At 39.8% G+C, this 17,535-nt stretch overlaps 1 protein-coding gene across 1 annotated transcript; it reads left to right on the forward strand.

Moving 5' to 3' along the window:
* The first annotated feature begins 7,207 nt into the window (after nucleotides 1–7,207).
* Nucleotides 7,208–14,200, forward strand: LOC107288933 (GAS2-like protein 2). Its single transcript, XM_015817604.1, has 4 exons — nucleotides 7,208–7,831; nucleotides 10,586–10,824; nucleotides 12,333–12,440; nucleotides 14,072–14,200. Exons 1-4 carry the CDS (start codon nucleotides 7,474–7,476, stop codon nucleotides 14,195–14,197), a joined length of 831 nt encoding a protein of 276 aa, XP_015673090.1. The 5' UTR covers nucleotides 7,208–7,473; the 3' UTR covers nucleotides 14,198–14,200.
* The last annotated feature ends 3,335 nt before the right edge of the window (nucleotides 14,201–17,535 follow it).

Consider the following 17,535-nt stretch of genomic DNA (forward strand, 5'->3'; position numbering starts at 1 on the left):
GTTCAAAGTTATAACGGCATTGAGAAAAGTGTCTGATGACTGTTTTTCACACTTATGATCGTTGCAGCATCCCCATGATCACATGATCAAAATTCAGATGCTTGGCAACTGGTTCATATTTATGACGGTTACACTGTCCTGGGGTCATGTGATCATTTTTTGCAATCTTCTGACAAGCAAAGTCAACGGGGAAGCCAGATTCACTTAACAAGCATGTTACTAACTTAACAACTGCAAAGATTCACTTAACAACTGTGGCAAGAAAGGTCATAAAATGGGGCAAAAACTCACTTAACAAATGTCTCTTTTAGCAGTGTACATTTTGGGACTCAATTGTGGTTGTAAGTCAAGGACTATCTGTATTAAGGCATAACATCTTTTTTTCAGCACAAAATAAAAAGGAAACTGTACCTTCTATTTCACCAGAGGACTCTCCCGTCAGGCCATCACACTGTAGCTAACTAAATGAAAACAAATTGGCTTCAGCCATTGTGAGGTCATATGGAATTTCATATAGAAAGTTCTGGAGAAACACCACAGGTGATCAACAAGGAACATCCCCTCTATTCATTTCCTGGTGGTTACCCATCAAAGTGAATAAGGCTGTTTCTAACCCCAAACCAATTTCATCCCCATCTAGTTTTTGGGGAAATCCGCATGGGAACTGAATAAGGAGAGTCTGCCCAGCTCTCATTGAAAGACAGCTGGACCTCGCCCTGAGAAAAATGAATCTGGCCACAGCAATATATGATTTCATTATGTCTAATCTAGACAGTTGTAACCTATGTAACTGACCTTCGTATGTGTTGGTAACTTCAAATAATGCAAAGGAGAAAAATAGATGGCTGATATCATGTATTTTACAATTTATCTCTGATCTTGAAATAGCTACCCCAGCTTTCTATTTGCTTCCAAACCCAGTTCTAAGTGCCGGGTTTTGACCTTTAAAGCCTTAAATAGTTTTGGATTTTTGAGCATTTTTCTCCCTTAATCTGCTTTGCTAAATTTTAGATATGCAATCAGGGCTTCTCAACCCCAGCAATGTTAAGCTGGGGAATTCTGGGAGTTGAAATCCACACATCTTAAAGTTGTTGAGGTTGAGAAACACTGACCTACACCTTAAACTGACCAGGTATGCTATTGGTAATCAGTTCAACTCTAGTAGAACAAGGTAATATGCAACCATATTCTGAGCCACAACACACTGCTCCAGCTGTAAACTCTGTGCCTTCAAGGGCAGTCCAACAAAGAATGCATTACAGTAATTCAGTTGTGGGCTTAGTAGCCCTACTGAAATCAGCTTATCTCCATTAAGAAATGGGTGAAGATGACTCATTAGCCAAAGTGATACCTAGATCACCAAACTTAAATGTATCTCCAGCTGTAATTTTGCATCCAAGAGCACACAAGGAAGAAGGTGTCAATTTATTCTCCATAGCACCTGAAGGCAAGACAAAGAGCAATGGGTGGAAACTCCTCAGAGGGAGATCCCACCTGGAACCAAGGATTTTTTTTTCATAGTGAGAACAATCAATCAGTGGAACAGCTTGCCTCCCAGAGTCATGGGTGCTCCGTCCCTGGAGGTTTTCAAGAAAAGACTGAACAACCATCTTTCTGGGATGGAATATGGACTCCTTCCTTGGGCAGGGATTTGGACTAGAAAACATCCAAGGTCTCTTCCAGCCTTATGACTCTACGATTCTCTTAATTCTCAGACTTGACCCTGTGGAAGAAGTGGTACCCTATTCAGCACTGAGGTTCAGGACAGTTCCTGGATTTGAGAACTGCCTAGTCAGAATTTTTGTCAGTATCATTCTCTTTCTTTAATAAGCATTTGTCTACCCTAATGAAGGATGAAGATCTAGAGCAGGGGTGTCAAACTGCCGGCCCGCGAGCTGGTTGCATCATATGTAGGCCACACCCACCCCAGCTCCAGCAATGCAAAAAAAGTCATGATACATCGCGACATGTCATGTGATGCAGCGAGTTTGACACCTGTGATCTAGAGAGAAAATAGTTTAGCAAACACTTGTGCTTAAGAATAGAAGCCTATGTATCTATGTCTACCTCCTCAGGTCTCGGGCTGAAACTGATCCTGCATTAATTAATCAGATGATACATTGACAGCTACTACCAAATCTGCTTCAATTTTTGGCAGTCCTATGAGTATAAATTTGGAGATGATGTCATTTGGCATGCAGTCTTTTTTAACCTAGTAACCCATGGTGCTGGGACTGCTATTCTTAGAATGACTTGAGAATCTGAACAATGGGCTCTAGAGCCTCCCTCCCTCCCTCCCTCCCTCCCTCCCTTCCTTCCTTCCTTCCTTCCTTCCTTCCTTCCTTCCTTCCTTCCTTCCTTCCTTCCATATAAGATCAGAAGTTTCCATGCATACTGATGGCAAATGGGTTAGGAATTGGGAATTATGAAATTAGCATCAGGAACTACTTTGTTTGAGTTTGATAGTTTATTCTTCAAGCATTCATACAGTCTATTATTACATTAACCCATTCGCTGGATGCACACAATATCTTGACCCATAAGTTAATCAGATGGGCCGAGTTCACACAAAACCAGTACAGTTGTTGTTTTGTTAATGTTTAATGAACATTAACCAAGCATAATGGTTAGTGTGAATGTACCTTCCTTGGAAAATATGAATATATCCATTATCTATTCTGTCTGATATAGTGTTTGTTTGTATATTTTTTTCGTATTTCTTAACTGCCCATCTCCTTCTTCCTAAGGCTTTCAGAGGGCATGCCAGGAATTGAAGCAGGTCTTTCTACATAAAGAATATATACTGTACTTTCCTTAGGTCTATGAGAATTGGGTTGCCAATACATGGAGAACCACTAGATACCAGCAAAGGACCTCCTGTACCTCTCTGCTGCCATCTGATGGTTATGTAGATTTTTGCAGAATGGAAATAGTAATGAGGGGTCCTTGGTGCTCTCTGAGCTTGCTTGTTTTCTTGCAGATGTTTCATTACCCAAACCAGGTAACATCATCAGTGCTAGCTAGGAGTGCTGTTTGCTGTCAATTTATATCCTGATGGCTTGCCTATCAGTGTTGTTGGGGGTGGTCTTAGAGATTATTTGGTTGGGGTGTTTGCTGTTGGCTTCTTTGATAGTTTCTTGATTGGGGTATTGTTTATTTGATTGTTGGTCTGATGTTAACCTTGGAGTTAATCTATGCTGATCCAGGTGCTGATTGCTGGTGGAGAGGTGCTTGGGTCTTTTTGTTCCCTTTTGGGCTGGGTAATAGTCTCTTTTGCATAGTCTATAGATGTTGTTGATGTCTATGTGTCTATTGATGGCTAATTTGTCAGAGTGCCAGGCTTCTAGAAATTCTCTGGCATTTTTGGGCTTGGCCTGGTCTAGGATTGTCACATTTTCCCAGTTGAAACTATGGTTAAGTCTGTCTATATGTTGTGAAATTAAAGAATTTTCCTCATGCCTTTTGACTGCCAGTTGCTGTTTATGGATGCGTTCTGCCAATCTTCTGCCTGTTTGTCCTACATAGTGGTTGTTGCAGTTCTTACATTATATGTTGAGGTGACTCCTGTTTTTTCTTATGGCATTGCTGGGTCTTTTGGTTTGCTTAGGATGTTTTGAAGGGCTTTAGTTGGCTTGTGTGCTATGCTGATTACATTTGGTTGTAGTAGTCCAAGAACTGTGCCCTCTGAAAATGTTAATTTAAATTACCCAAGAATTTTTTTACCTGGGTGACAGCTCAGATAACACATGCAGATTGTTCAGATCTATTAACTGGAGGTGCCAATTTGAAGCTGGGATTTTTGGTGCTAAATTGAAAGACAACTCCTGATGAATATATAAGTTCATCTAACTGATAACTCCAGTTGACAGCATCACTCTAATACCCACAATAAACAAAGATTTCTACAGAAGATTCTTAATTAATTAGAGTGCAACTCTGAGAACTTTGCATGTAATTTATTCTTGAATTATGGTTCTTTGTGGTGAAGCAGATTTAGGAAGAAACCTAGGTAGATTTTATTTTTTTAGCTCTGCCATTCAATAACCTTCCTTACCATCTCCTTAGGATACTGATAACTTACATGTTTTACTTCTTGAACTTGTTACACAGTGGACTAATCTGGTCTCCCAGTGATACTGTATATATAAAAATTAAGATTTAAAATAAAAAGTATTAAAAACATTTCTAAAACAATATATTCTTAAAAGCTCATTTCAAAAGATATCTTTTAGGACCCCTTTTAAAGGATGAAAAAAGGATGAAAAAGAGCTACACTAGGTCTTCTCAATTCAGTAGAAAGTATGTTCCAGTGTTCCAGAGAAACATTTAAAGAGAAGAATCAGATCAAGATAAACTGTTTTGTGTGGTGTGGTGTGTGTGTGTGTGTGTTGTGGGTGGAGCAAAGGATCACAGAGAAGGAAATAAGTTGGATCTAAGCCATAGAGAGCTTTATAGGAAATAAAACCTTATGTCATTGGGATACACATTTCTAACTAGAGTGACGCTTTCCACAAATTTTTTTATATTTATTTATTTGCAAGGCCTATAGATCATGCTATTCCTGCCAAGAACAACTCCCCAATATGTAACTGTAATTAGGAAAACATACGATCAGTTTAAAGAACAGCCACTAAAATATGGGAATCACTAATAAAAATATTAATGATAATGAAAACAAAGCTAATCTCATCAGAAGACAATTACCTCAATTGTTGAGGCTTGGTGGAACAAGGTTTTCATCAGCTTCCTAAAAAGCCAGAAGGGAAAGAAGTAACCAGTTTTCAGAGGAGCTCTATTGGTGGCTGAAAGCATACTTATGTGGCCCTTGAAATTTACACTTTCTAATTGAGGGGATATCTAGTGAATCTACCCTACTGGACTTTATCAGGTAGACAGATGCTGCTGGGAGAAGGAAGTATTTCAAACTCTAGGCTCTGAGACGTGAAGGACTTTAAAAGTGGTAATCAGCATCTTGAATTGTCCCCAGAAGCCAACTCTGAGCAGAGGTGTCACCTTGAGGTGTGTCCATCACTACTTGCATTCTGTAGCTTCCAAACACTCTTCAAGAACAGCTTCATGTACTACATATTTTAATGATCCACTTGAGAAGTGACTAAGGCATGATTGACAGTGAGTAATACTTGCTGTTCTGGGAAAGCTTACAATTGGAACACGAGATGGAATTGTGCAAAGGTTGTCTTAGCCACAGCTGCCCCCTGCTCTTAAACAAAACTTGTGAGTCCAGGAAGTTCCCCAGATTATGAATCAGCTCTACCTGCAGGAAGATTGCCCATTCAGAGTTAACAATGGAATCTCATTGGGTTGAATCTTGCTGGGTTTGCCTCAGTCTGTTCGTCTGCATCCAAATCTGGAAAGCCTCCAAGCACCTAGACAGCACTTTGACAGCATCACTTCTTTCCCAGGGATTAAGATGTACAGTTAAGTATCATCAGTATACTGAGGAAACCTCACCCCATGCTGCTGACAATGCTACACCCAGCAGTTTCGTGTAGATATTGAATATGAATGGGGAGAACCTCAAGCCCTGTGCTACCTCCCTCCCATTAATAGGTCTAGGGTTCAATGTTCCCCTCCAAAATTGTTCTATCAGGAAGGAGAACCAGTATACAACTGACCTCACTCTAATCCTTGAAGACAACTCAGAAGGGTACCATGATCAAAGGTATTGAAAATGGCTGAAGGACCAAGGGACAAAAAGACTGTCACACTATTCCTATCCTGGTCCCACTAGAGATCACCAATAAGCATCATAATGCTTGAAATGGAAGTCTGAAATGACTCCAGATTGTCTGTTTTCTCCAGGGCCTTCTGCAATGGCAGCCCAACCACTTTCTCCACAACCTTCCCCCAAATATTACTCAGTCAAGTGATGGTTTCACTTCCTCTCCCAAGGACACATTTACCACCCTACGAACCAGCTCATCCTTCACTTCCCTGCAGGATGTCACCAACCAGAAGGGGCAGAGGTCCAGACTGCAAGTGACTGAGCTGATATAGCAGAAGATCCTGTCCACTTCCTCAATATTCACGGGGTCAAACTCATGCAGCAAGATAGACCACAGCCATCTCCTCTGCATCCTTCCAACTGGCTTCAGGCTTTGAGATCACTCCAAGAAGTCTTTGAATTCTTCCAGAGACCGACTCAGCTGCTATACTTGATAATAATTGATGTTTCCAGACCAGGCACATGAAGAGCTTTGTGTGAGTTATTGTCACATACAGCACTCTGTTTTTAAAGCCATTTTCTTCGAGGAAGGGGCATGGTCAACACAACAAACATAGTTGAGAAAAGGTGCTCAATTTCAGAAGTGAAAGCATCCTCAAACTATGTATTTCCACTTTATGGGAGAGCATAAAAAATTAATTAATTACTCATCATTCAACCTATCTATTGCAAGAGACATTCCACAAGCCACATGTAGCCCCTCCCTACATAGCTAATTGTGGGAGCCTGGCAAAAATGGCAAAAAGAATGCCCGGTTCTTTTCTTTGCCTCCCTCTGCATGCTACATCGAATCTCATCCATAATTTCCCTGACTCTTTTGCTCTGGCTTGCTGGCATTCATTGCTAAAACCATTTGGGTACAAAACTTTTCCCATTCCTTTCCTGCAAATGGGATGTACGTTGGAAACCGAGCAGGTTTTAGATGTTTGCCACCCTCCCAAGTATACCATTGCTTGGAAAATGTCAAGAAGAAAACAATAGATGTCACCTGTAATGTTTTTTGCAAACACAATAATGCTGGGTCAGTTGAGGTGTAAATGTGTGCCTGTCCCTTATGAATCAGTCAGAAATCAAAAATACCAATCAACTGATAACTCCTTTTACTCATGTTTCCAAGAGTCAGGTTCCCCCCCTCCTCCCCACATTCATAGAGAATGTTTGTTCCAGCTGAAGCAAAGCGACATTTGATCTATCAGGGTTAACAGGGAGTGTTTTGTAGAGAGCTGCTGTCACCAAGGAGAAGAGAAGAGAACTTCAAAGTGGAAACACAGCAAAACACTGATCAGGGCATGCTAGGAGATTCCTCTTTTTCTGGATCCTGCTTCCAAAATTCTGAAAAAACCCTTATGTTTTTAAAATAGAAGAATAGCTGAGACTTCTGGTTTAAGAGGAAAGCAAGGGTTCAAGCATGTATCCTCCTTCTAAAGTAGCTGATAGCATGAAGACACCAAAATGCTGAGATAGAGATAGAGATCATTTTGAGAAGATCTCTCAGAAGAGCATAAGAATCCACCTACCTGGGTCTTTCCTGATTCTGTGAAATCCTGTGGGAGTGGGAGATGGGTATGTAAACCTTGCCTTTAAAAAGATCGACGAGGTGGGTTCTTAATGCTATAAGTGGTTGGACATATTTCTAATGATGGGTTGAACAAGAAGAAAACAGCTAAAACTCTAAAAACAGCTCAGCGGATTACAGGCAAAGCTCCATCAGGGATTCTGCCAGGAAAATGTCTGGGATCCAGGATGCCAGCGTGCGAAGCATCCGCCCCTACAAAACAAGCGGACAATACTTGTATGCCATGAAGGAGGACCTGGCAGAATGGCTTAAGGAACTCTATGATGTCGGCATTGATGTGAGATCTTTTCTGGATGTCCTGGAAACAGGTGTCCTTCTTTGTCATCACGCTAACAACATCACCCAGGTGGCCAGAGACCTCAACCAGGAATATCCAAGTTTGGGCAAAAAACTCCAACTTCCCATATATGGTGTAACCTGTAATGATTTTGCTCAGCCAGGCACGTTCCAAGCTCGAGACAATGTGTCCAACTTTATTCAGTGGTGCCGAAAAGAGATGGATATTAAAGGTACACAGATTTGAATCGATATACTGTGCAATGCTGTAAGAAAAAATTGCTAAAAGCAAATTGTTTGAATGATTAAAATGTGAATACTCTTTTGCTTTCCTTTCTTAACTTTCCTTTTTCATTCCTTGTGTTTTGTCTTTTCTATCGATTTGTGGATCATCTGTTCAATTGTTAACCATATCTTTCTAAAATCCAAACTAAACTTATTTAGAACAGTGCTTTGCATGATACTTTAAAATATTATATATACAGTATACACTCATGAACTCTGTTAGAAAAAAAAAAGCAGAAGATGACTGAATTCCTCTGTCCTAGTGTTCCTCTGTCCTTAGATTTGTTCTGGAAATTTGGTTACACTCATACTCAAATTAATGAAAAGAGAAATATCCTTACAGTCTAATTCCCTTCTTTGGCCTTTACCCCCATGATCCACTTCCATTGTCAGCTTCCTATTAAATTATTTGTTGCCATCAGAAAGAGCAGTGTTTGCAATTCAGGATGACAGCTGTAGATGCTTTTAACCAGAAATTAACTCTCCTTAAATTGGGGATATAATGTAAATCTTCAAGAATGGAGATTTAGAAAATCAGTTAACACATAGTTTAAGTGCAGGTAGAAACTAGAAGACCTGAACGACTAAATTTTAAAGTGAGCATTTTTTAAATTGTGTGGAATGTTTATTTGTATTGTGTTTCACCTATCTCTGCTTCCTCTGTTGGATTTTCCCCTGACAAAATAGAGGGGGTGAAATGTTTGGTATCTTGTTCCCGCATTTTAATAAGATATTTTTAATGTGTATTGTTTTGGTGTGAAACTGCTGATTTCTTTTGTTTCTTAGCTACTTTATACTGTGGTTTTGGTTTGGTTTTTTTAAAGTCATTTTTTAATGTTTTTCATGAAAAGCAGGTGGACAATTGAGTGAGCTTCAGTCCCGATGGGGAAACATGGGGGTCAAAAAGGTCAAGATGTTGGCCACCAGTGACTGAAGCCCTGTTCTTTCTTATTTCTGTCCCATACATTTCCCGTTAGGAAAAATAGTGAGAAAAAAAGGAGCATTCTAAGATTTAAAGGCTGAATCCTAAGATCTTCACTTTCCGTTATATATACCTGAATAGGAAGGCAACTTACCTTTTTTGCAACTGTTCTCTCATTTTCTCATTGTCTGGCATGCATTTGGAGATGCTTTGACTCTTCCACCATTTCCATTGGCTTTCTCTCACTCTTCTGCTGGACTGCTTTGTCCGGCACTTAGAACAATTCATGAAGGACAATACAGGAGCCAAAGCTATAGCAATCATGGTTATGTGGAGCCCCCAAATTCAGAATCTGTGAATAATACTAAATGGTTGAAAACTACCATGAGAAAAGCTTGTTGAGTTGTCAAAAAACTCTTGGCCATCAAAGGAGGCAAATAAATCTCAATTAGAATCATAAGCATTTATCTGTATGTCTATCTGTCTGTCTGTCTGTCTGTCTGTCTGTCTGTCTGTCTGTCTGTCTATCTATCTATCTATCTAAATTTATTTATTTATTTATTCAATTTCTATAGCTGCCTATCTCAACCAGACTCTGATCAGCTTGCAACCCAAAAAACTATAAAGCAGTTAAATTAATTTTAAAAAAAGCAAAACAATTAAAAAACATCAAATAAATAAATAAATAAATAAATAAATAAATAAATAAATAAATAAATAAATAAATAAATAAATAAATAAATAAATACATACATACATAATCTTCTTTGGGTTTTGTATCCATCAGATGATCTGGGCAGTAACATCTATGATTCACAAAAGTGGGAAAAACATGCTGGCTGCAAATGATAACGGTAGCTATTATCCAATCAATATAGATAAATAGCTGAAGGGGAAAAGCTACATTAGCACCCAGAACACAACATTCCAAGTGGGCAGGTCATGTATGACCTTCTCTTTGGTTCCAGCTCCAGAAGCGCCTGCTTTATCTGCTTGCCATTAGTGTCAGGTTTTGTTTTGTTTTTAAAAAGGGGGCTCCATATGCAGAGCATCGCCTGCATTCCCCAGCCTGCTAGATGGCAGCCATGATGTGGATTTTGTTAATATTTAATTCAGAAGACTGGCAAGGAGCCACATTCTTCTTCAGTAGAAGAATGGCTTGCAGGCGGACCATTTAAGTTATTAAGTCATTATTTTTAGTTCTGGGCATGCCTCCCTGAGCATTCTTTTGAGTACATCCCATGCTTTTTTTACAATACGCTTAGACAATTAGTATTTTGCTCCAGTTCAGTGAAACCAAATAATTATAATATGATACACAATAAATAAATACATAATTCTAAGAATCAGTACATTGGGATTGGATTGTAGAAATGGTGTTTGGGATAGTAACATACAGGTAGTCCTTGACTTATGACCACCAACGGGACCAGGATTTCCATTGCTAAGCAAGGCTGTGCTAAGTGAGTTGTGCTTTATTTTACAGTCTTATTTTGCCATGGTTGTTAAGCAAATCACTGCTGTGGTTAAGCAAATCGTAAGATTGTAGTCATTAAGCAAATCCAGCTTTCCCCATTGACTTTGGTTGCTGTAAGTTGGCTGGGAAGGTTGCAGATGTTGATCACGTGACCCCGAGGCACTGCAACCAAAGCAAATCCAGTTAGTCATTTTGTTTCTTACTCAACTCTTCCTGGGTTTCCATCTTTTCTCTGAGAGAATCTTGTAGCGATTCTCCATCTTTCTTCTCCTCACTGCGTTCAGCCTCTCTGTTGTCTTTTAGATGTCCTGATGTTTGAGACGGAGGACCTGGTCTTGCGCAAGAACGAGAAGAACTTTGTTTTGTGTCTTCTGGAGGTAGCCCGGCGGGCTTCTCGTTTTGGCATGAGCGCTCCTGTCCTCATCCAAATGGAGGAAGACATTGAGGATGAGATGCGTGAGGACATGAACCTGCCACCGGATGAAACGCTTCTTCCCCGGCCCAAGAGAGAACCTCCTAACTTCAAGAATCTGGACCAGATGGTACGAGAGTCTTTAAGAATGGCTAGACACGAGTTACATGTGAAAAGTCAGGATGTTTAAACTTAAGGCTAACTCCAGAGGATCAGGAACAGAAAATGTATTAGTGCCACTAAAGACTTTCCCCATACTGGCTCCAGTGTCAGTATCCTTTTGGTTCATAGTTTTTAAATCTCTCATCCTCAATCTACGAAACTGGAATTTGTGGAGATGTCTAGTAATAACTCTTAGTTATTCTGATTCTTTTACTGCCTCCCATAGAAGGCATGGATCCATCTGACATTTTCAAATGAGGGCTAGTGACGAGCTCCCTATTAAAAAGGCCATGCAACAGGGGAGAGCATCTAGATGGCCTTGGCTATTCCTTATGCAGAGTCAGACCTGGTTGGCTGGTGAATGAGAGACCACAAGGAATTACTGGGAGTCAGTTGGCATATAATTGTAATAAATTATTATTAATCAGTTAAAATATTTGGATCAACTGTGAAAGTTTCCATGCAAATCCATTATATTATTTGCTCTATTATTTTAAATATTCTGCAACACATTTGACTTATTTTGGTTTCAATAATATAGACATAATTGCCCTTTCCCAGTTAAACTTTGGCAATCTAACGACACCAAGGCTGTATTTGTATATGTAGACGTCAACCTATGACCATAATAAAGCCTGGGATTTCTACTGTATGTCACAACAGTCATAAGTTGAGAATTGTCCATCTCCAGAAGTAACTTCCCATCCAGAAAACTCTCACATGGTTACATGCTTAGGTGATGTTGTCTGATAGGATTCAGATTCGGATTCAGATTCATTCATTCATTCATTCATTCATTCATTCATTCATTCATTCATTCATTCATTCATTCATTACATTTCTATACTAGCCATTTCAAATGAGTGACTCTTGACTCTGTTCGTCTCCCACTCTGCCTTTGAGATGCATTAAGGACCCATTTTTTCCTTCTGGCATTACATCTGAATGAGCACAAGCTGCTGGATGAGGTTTTTTACTCCCAGCATTTAGGCATTTGCGGATGTTTTTTATATTTAGTTTTATAACATAGTTTTATTGATTCTTACTGTTATTCATGGTGTGTACTGCCCTGATCTGTGTGCCAAGTAAGAAGACTATATACAGGTAGTCTTCTTTTAGTCCCTGACTCATTTAGCAACCGTTCACCATTACGGCAGTGATGAAAAAATAAATTTTGCAACCAGTCCTTGGATGACCCTTGCAGATCTTTAAAGCAAAGGAAAGATTCTAAAATCATAATGTTCCACTTAAAAAATGAGTTGCTGGTCCCAATTGTGGTTGCTAAACGAGGACTACCTGTACATTCATAAATTGATTTAACTGAGTAACAAAGTTCAGTGGATAATTATCTAAACAACACAAAAAGTCCTTTTTTCTTTAAAATTATACTTCTGGTGGGGTTTTTCAACTTCAAGGCAAGTTTACTTGATGCCTTTACTAAGATCTTTATGATTTTTTCTTTGGTTTTCCCTGGAGGTCCAGCACCTTGTTAGCCGATGCACCTGTCCAGTTCAGTTCTCCATGGTCAAAGTCTCAGAGGGAAAGTATCGCATCGGTGATTCCAACACTCTCATCTTTGTTAGGGTGAGCCAAGCTTAAACATTACCTTTCAGAAAGCAAGAATTCTACGGAACGTCACATGTTGAGCTCCTCGGAGTAAAAATCTGCCAATAGCAATCTCCTTTAATGAACAAATAACTCCTGACAGTCCGGTCTATCCATTGTGCTGAGAAAAAAACCACTTGCATATACAAAATGAAAGCAACCTAAACGTATCCTTCAATACAGGGGTGTTCACAGGGTAAGGTCAAAAAAAGTCAAGATGGTGACCAAGATGCTTTTTCAAAAGGCAGCTGGACTCTCTTTGTTTTTCCTTGCAGGTGTTTCGTTTCTCATCCAAGAAGTTTCTTCAATTCTAACTGAATGGAACTTTCATCTATTCCAAGAACATTCCACACCCATTTGCACTCTGATTCAGGTGATCCTGAAGGCACCAATAAACCCCCAAGTGGGCTCAATGACTCTCAGAGAGAGAGTGCTAATGATCAGATGACTACAGGAACATAAATCCTCCCATCCTTCAGTCAGAATTAAAGAAGCTTCTTGGATGAAAAGCAAAATGTCTTCAAGGAAAAAACCAAAGAAAATCCAATTGCCTTTTGGAAAAAAGCACCTTGGTGACAATAATGACCTGGATTACTGAGAATCTCTATAGACATTTAAGATGGTGACATTGATGGTCAAAGCTTTGCCTTCCATCTACAAGATACATTTTAGAAGGTGCAGCTTCAATCATTCTGTCACAATTGTCCTCTTGACTTTTCTGACCAAAGTCTGAGGACAGCCCTGACTCACTTGCTCTCATCCACAGCCACATTGAACATATGATTTCTTTTCAAAGCATGCAATGATTATGTAGATCACTAAAAGAGAATAAGAATTAGTAAGCCAAAGAAATGAAAGGCACAAAATAAGAAAATGAAATATAGCTAAATCTACTGTATCTCTCCATTCATGCTTTTATTCCCCCGAATGTTTTCCTTTTCCCATACACCATCTTAATGCACTCAGCAGTCTTCTTCTACTGCAAAGCAAAAATGTGGGCTGTGCAACCTCACAGCAGCATAAAACCCCACTTCCCTTCCTAAATTTTCCTTACTGTCACCTCTCATAACCTGTCCAGCAGAATTATACCAAGCGCTTTCCCAGCATACTTAACAAACCATTATTCTGTTGTTTTTACATTCACCCTTTCTACCTTAAATGGCAGCAAAGATTATTTGAAATTTCTAACCCACTATGCCGTCTAATGATCACCTGGATGTTTGCAGCTCAAATATGGAAGCTCCTTTCCCAACCATGGAGGCAGAATTTCCACCAAGGGATTGTGATGTCAACCTATCCTTTCATGGGGGGGGGGGCTGGAGTTCAAGTCTATTCCCACTCCCTCTAGTAATCCTGTTAAATCAATTAATTCTTGTTATTAACGAAAAGATTCAGCTGTTTGCTTAGTTGATTAGCTGGGTAATGGAAAGCAGAAAATCATGGCTTCCAGGAAGAATGTGCAAAGGCAAGTCCCCATCCAAGGCTGTGAGTCTTTATTTTAAAGAACAAACAGTGGATGTGCACTCTTCAAAAAAGCCGAGGATGGCTAAGATGGCGTCTGATATCATGGAAGGGTGACTTTTGCTCACATGTGTTTTTGGTTGGTCTAGATCCTGCGGAATCATGTAATGGTCCGAGTAGGTGGTGGCTGGGACACCCTGGAACACTATCTGGATAAGCATGACCCATGCCGGTGTACTTCACTCTGTGAGTCTATTTCTATTCCTCAAGTGTAACGTATGACTTTGCCTGCAATTCTAAGTTTAGACTCCAAGAATGGCATCCATCAATCATATCTGAGTCATTTTTTTGAGCCAAAAATGCACAAGTATTTCTGCTCTGCTAACAAGATAGGATGCCTCCTCTTACAACATTTCTCTATTTTAAAGGTGCATCCATGTACTGCATATATCTCCTAGTTGGTGTGGGGCAAGACAATCTCTAGATTTAGAGATCCTACTTGCATAGAATAATGTGAGCCTGCTTGGTTGCAGTTGTGGCATATAGATAGTCCTTGAGTTACTGCTGTAATGGAGCCTGTCCATTATGGCTGTAATTCCTGGCAATTATAAAACTTGACTGATCCAATTTTATGAATTTTTTGAGATAAATCTATGGTCGTTAAGTGAACTCCACCGTTGTTAAAGGAACCAATGGTTTGCTATGGGCACTGTTTTGCCAAAAACTGGAGTGTTGGCTTTCAGCAGAACTTCATAAAATACAATCACATAACCACAGGATGCTACGAATGGCCATACATGTGCCTAGTTGCTGGATGCCTGAAGTACACTCATGTGACTGCAGGGGGCCCTAACAGTTGGAACTTGGAATCTGGGTCATAAGAACCCCCCAAGTAAGATTGTTGGAAACTGAAATGGTTGCTAAGCTACCAGCTGTAAGTTGAGGCTGTTAAATATGGCCAAACTGACCAGTGATTTCCTTAACATTAGCAGGGAATGCGGCATGTGGCACAGACATAGTTAAGACTGGTGACCTAGTTCATGCCTTTTCAATTATACTAAAAGCATGATGAGGAAGCCTCAATTGACCAACATCATGGTGGGCTCTGGAGATCGATATCTATGGGCCCATCTGATTTTTGACATACAACGTAACTTGGAATGTAAAAGGAATAAACGGTAAAAAGCCTGAATGAAATGAAAGAATGGCAAGATGTGTTGTGGCTCTATGAAATTAGAAGCCGTTCTGATATGATCTCATGGAGTTGAATATAGGCAGTGACTGAAAATGAGATTTATTGAGAAAGAAAAGGCTAAGTTATATGTCAGAAAGCATACAATTGTGATCATTTATATTGCTGTGCAATTGCATGAAAATAGGAATTTTTAAATTAATATTGTGATGAGTCTGGAGAAAAGCTGTCCAACATTCTGAATGCATGTAATGCAATCCCAAGGGGAAAAACAATCTATTAGTTGCCATGAGAGAAAATAGTATAGAAAAATTGATTGGGCCTTTGGAAGACCCAAGAATGAATGAGAATCATGACTGGTGAATGCCTGCTTAGAAACAGGGGCTTTCAAATTGGGGATTGAAGCAAAGTCTCTTAGTAAAGGTTAAGAGAATCGGTGAAGGATATAAAGTCATGAGAAATTTTGAATTAGAGTGCCCATTATTTGATTGGTGTCAAAATTGGATCTCAAGAAAAAATGATCATGGAAGAAAAGAAAAACAGTTCAAAGGGAAATTAGGAGAAGAATGAACAGGATTAAAAATAAAAGTGATTCTTTGGAATGAAACTAAAGTGGGTGAATGTTCACCTTTTTTAAAAAAATCAAGTTTATTAAGTGTCAAAGAAAGATAAAATGCAAAATATCAGAAAAACAGAATTGGGGGAGAGTTAAAAAGATGGGAAGGTTAAAAAGTGATAAGAAAAAAGAGCCTCCTATGTTGTTCAGTACAGATGCAAATATATAATAGAGTAACTTCTCACTCTAAGTTAAAACAAAAACACAGAAATATCATATAAAATACCAATTAACAATTAAAATAACATTAGAATTATATAACAAAATAATATCTTACTCTAAGTTTATACCTGTATACCTATCTAACAATAATCCTCAGCTCTTTAATTCTATGATTATTTGAATTAGGGCAGTGATGGCGAACCTTTTAGAGACCGAGTGCCCAAAACCCGCCCCCCGCTCCGCCTCCCGCCCTGCCTGCTCCGCCCCACCTGCCCCCTGCTCTGCCTGCCCACAGGGCCATGCACTGCCTCAATGGCCCACCCTAGCAGATCACCCAGGCAGCCCTGCAGCGCCATGGCAGCCACACCCTCCGCCCACACCCCGCAGCATCATCTGCACGCTATGGAGCACGAGGGCGGAATCTTGTCCCTGCTGCCCGGCTATGTCCTTGGCTGCGCTGCTCCATGCAGGCCGCGCCTGGGGGCAACTCTCCTCCAGGGGGGCTTCTGGAGAGGAAGGGGCCGCAGGGGGAGACGGGGCTGGGGCAATGGCACGCGTGCCCACAGAGAGAGCTCCGAGTGCCACCTCTGGCACGTGTGCCATAGGGTTGCCACCACCGAATTAGGGTTACAGTACAGTACAATATTTGTACTGCAGGTAATGTCATGACCACTAGGTGGCAGCAGAGATACAGAAAACCCTTTTGCTATCTAGTGGTTACCCAGATTCTCACAGTCCAGATCTGATTTGTACTTTGAGTACAAATAATAATAATAATAATAATAATAATAATAATAATAATAATAATAATAATAATAATAATAATAATAATAATAATAATAATAATAATAATAATAATAATAATAATAATAATAATAATAAAGTTGGGAAGGACCTTGGAGGTCATATAGTCCAACCCCCTGCTCAGGCAGGAAACCCTATACCATTTCAGACAAATGGCTGTTCAGTCTTTTCTTAAAAACTTCCAGTGTTGGAGCATTCACCGCTTCTGGAGGCAGATTGTTCCACTGGTTAATTGTTCTAACTGTCAGGAAATTTCTCCTTAGTTCTAGGTTGCTTCTCTCCTTGATTAGTTTCCATCCGTTGCTTCTTGTCCTGCCTTCAGGCGCTTTGGAAAATAGCTTGACTCCCTCTTCTTTGTGGCAGCCCACAAAATGAGCTACCTTAGACCCCTATCCCCTCCCACCCAGCAATGCTGCATTGCAAATCTCTTAAAATTTCCATCCTGATCCCTTTTACTTTAAATAGGTGCCTTTCAAAACATGTACAGGCTACATTTGCACAATGCTTAATCTGTACAAATCCATTGTCTAAATCTGTATAAGCCATGTTATCCAACACATTGATTCAGTGGGTTAAAATACAACCAGAGCAAGAATTCAAATGGCTTCTCTCTTACTTTCCAGCCTGAATAGCCTCCATTCTTCAACAAAAAATCTTGCATTGAAACCAAGAATGGTCACCACTAGTCATGTTTCCTACCCTTGTTTTGGTAATAGAATCTTTGTAGAATTAAAATGGGATTATGTGCCACCATGTTCCTGGAAACTGGCAACAGCAAAGAACAGCTATCTGGATTAATTAACCCCTTGATCTGACACAAGACCCTAGAATCCCAGAAA

Source organism: Protobothrops mucrosquamatus, unplaced genomic scaffold (genome assembly GCF_001527695.2).
Source record: "Protobothrops mucrosquamatus isolate PMUCROS unplaced genomic scaffold, P.Mucros_1.0 scaffold607, whole genome shotgun sequence".
Taxonomy (NCBI): Eukaryota; Metazoa; Chordata; class Lepidosauria; order Squamata; family Viperidae; genus Protobothrops; species Protobothrops mucrosquamatus.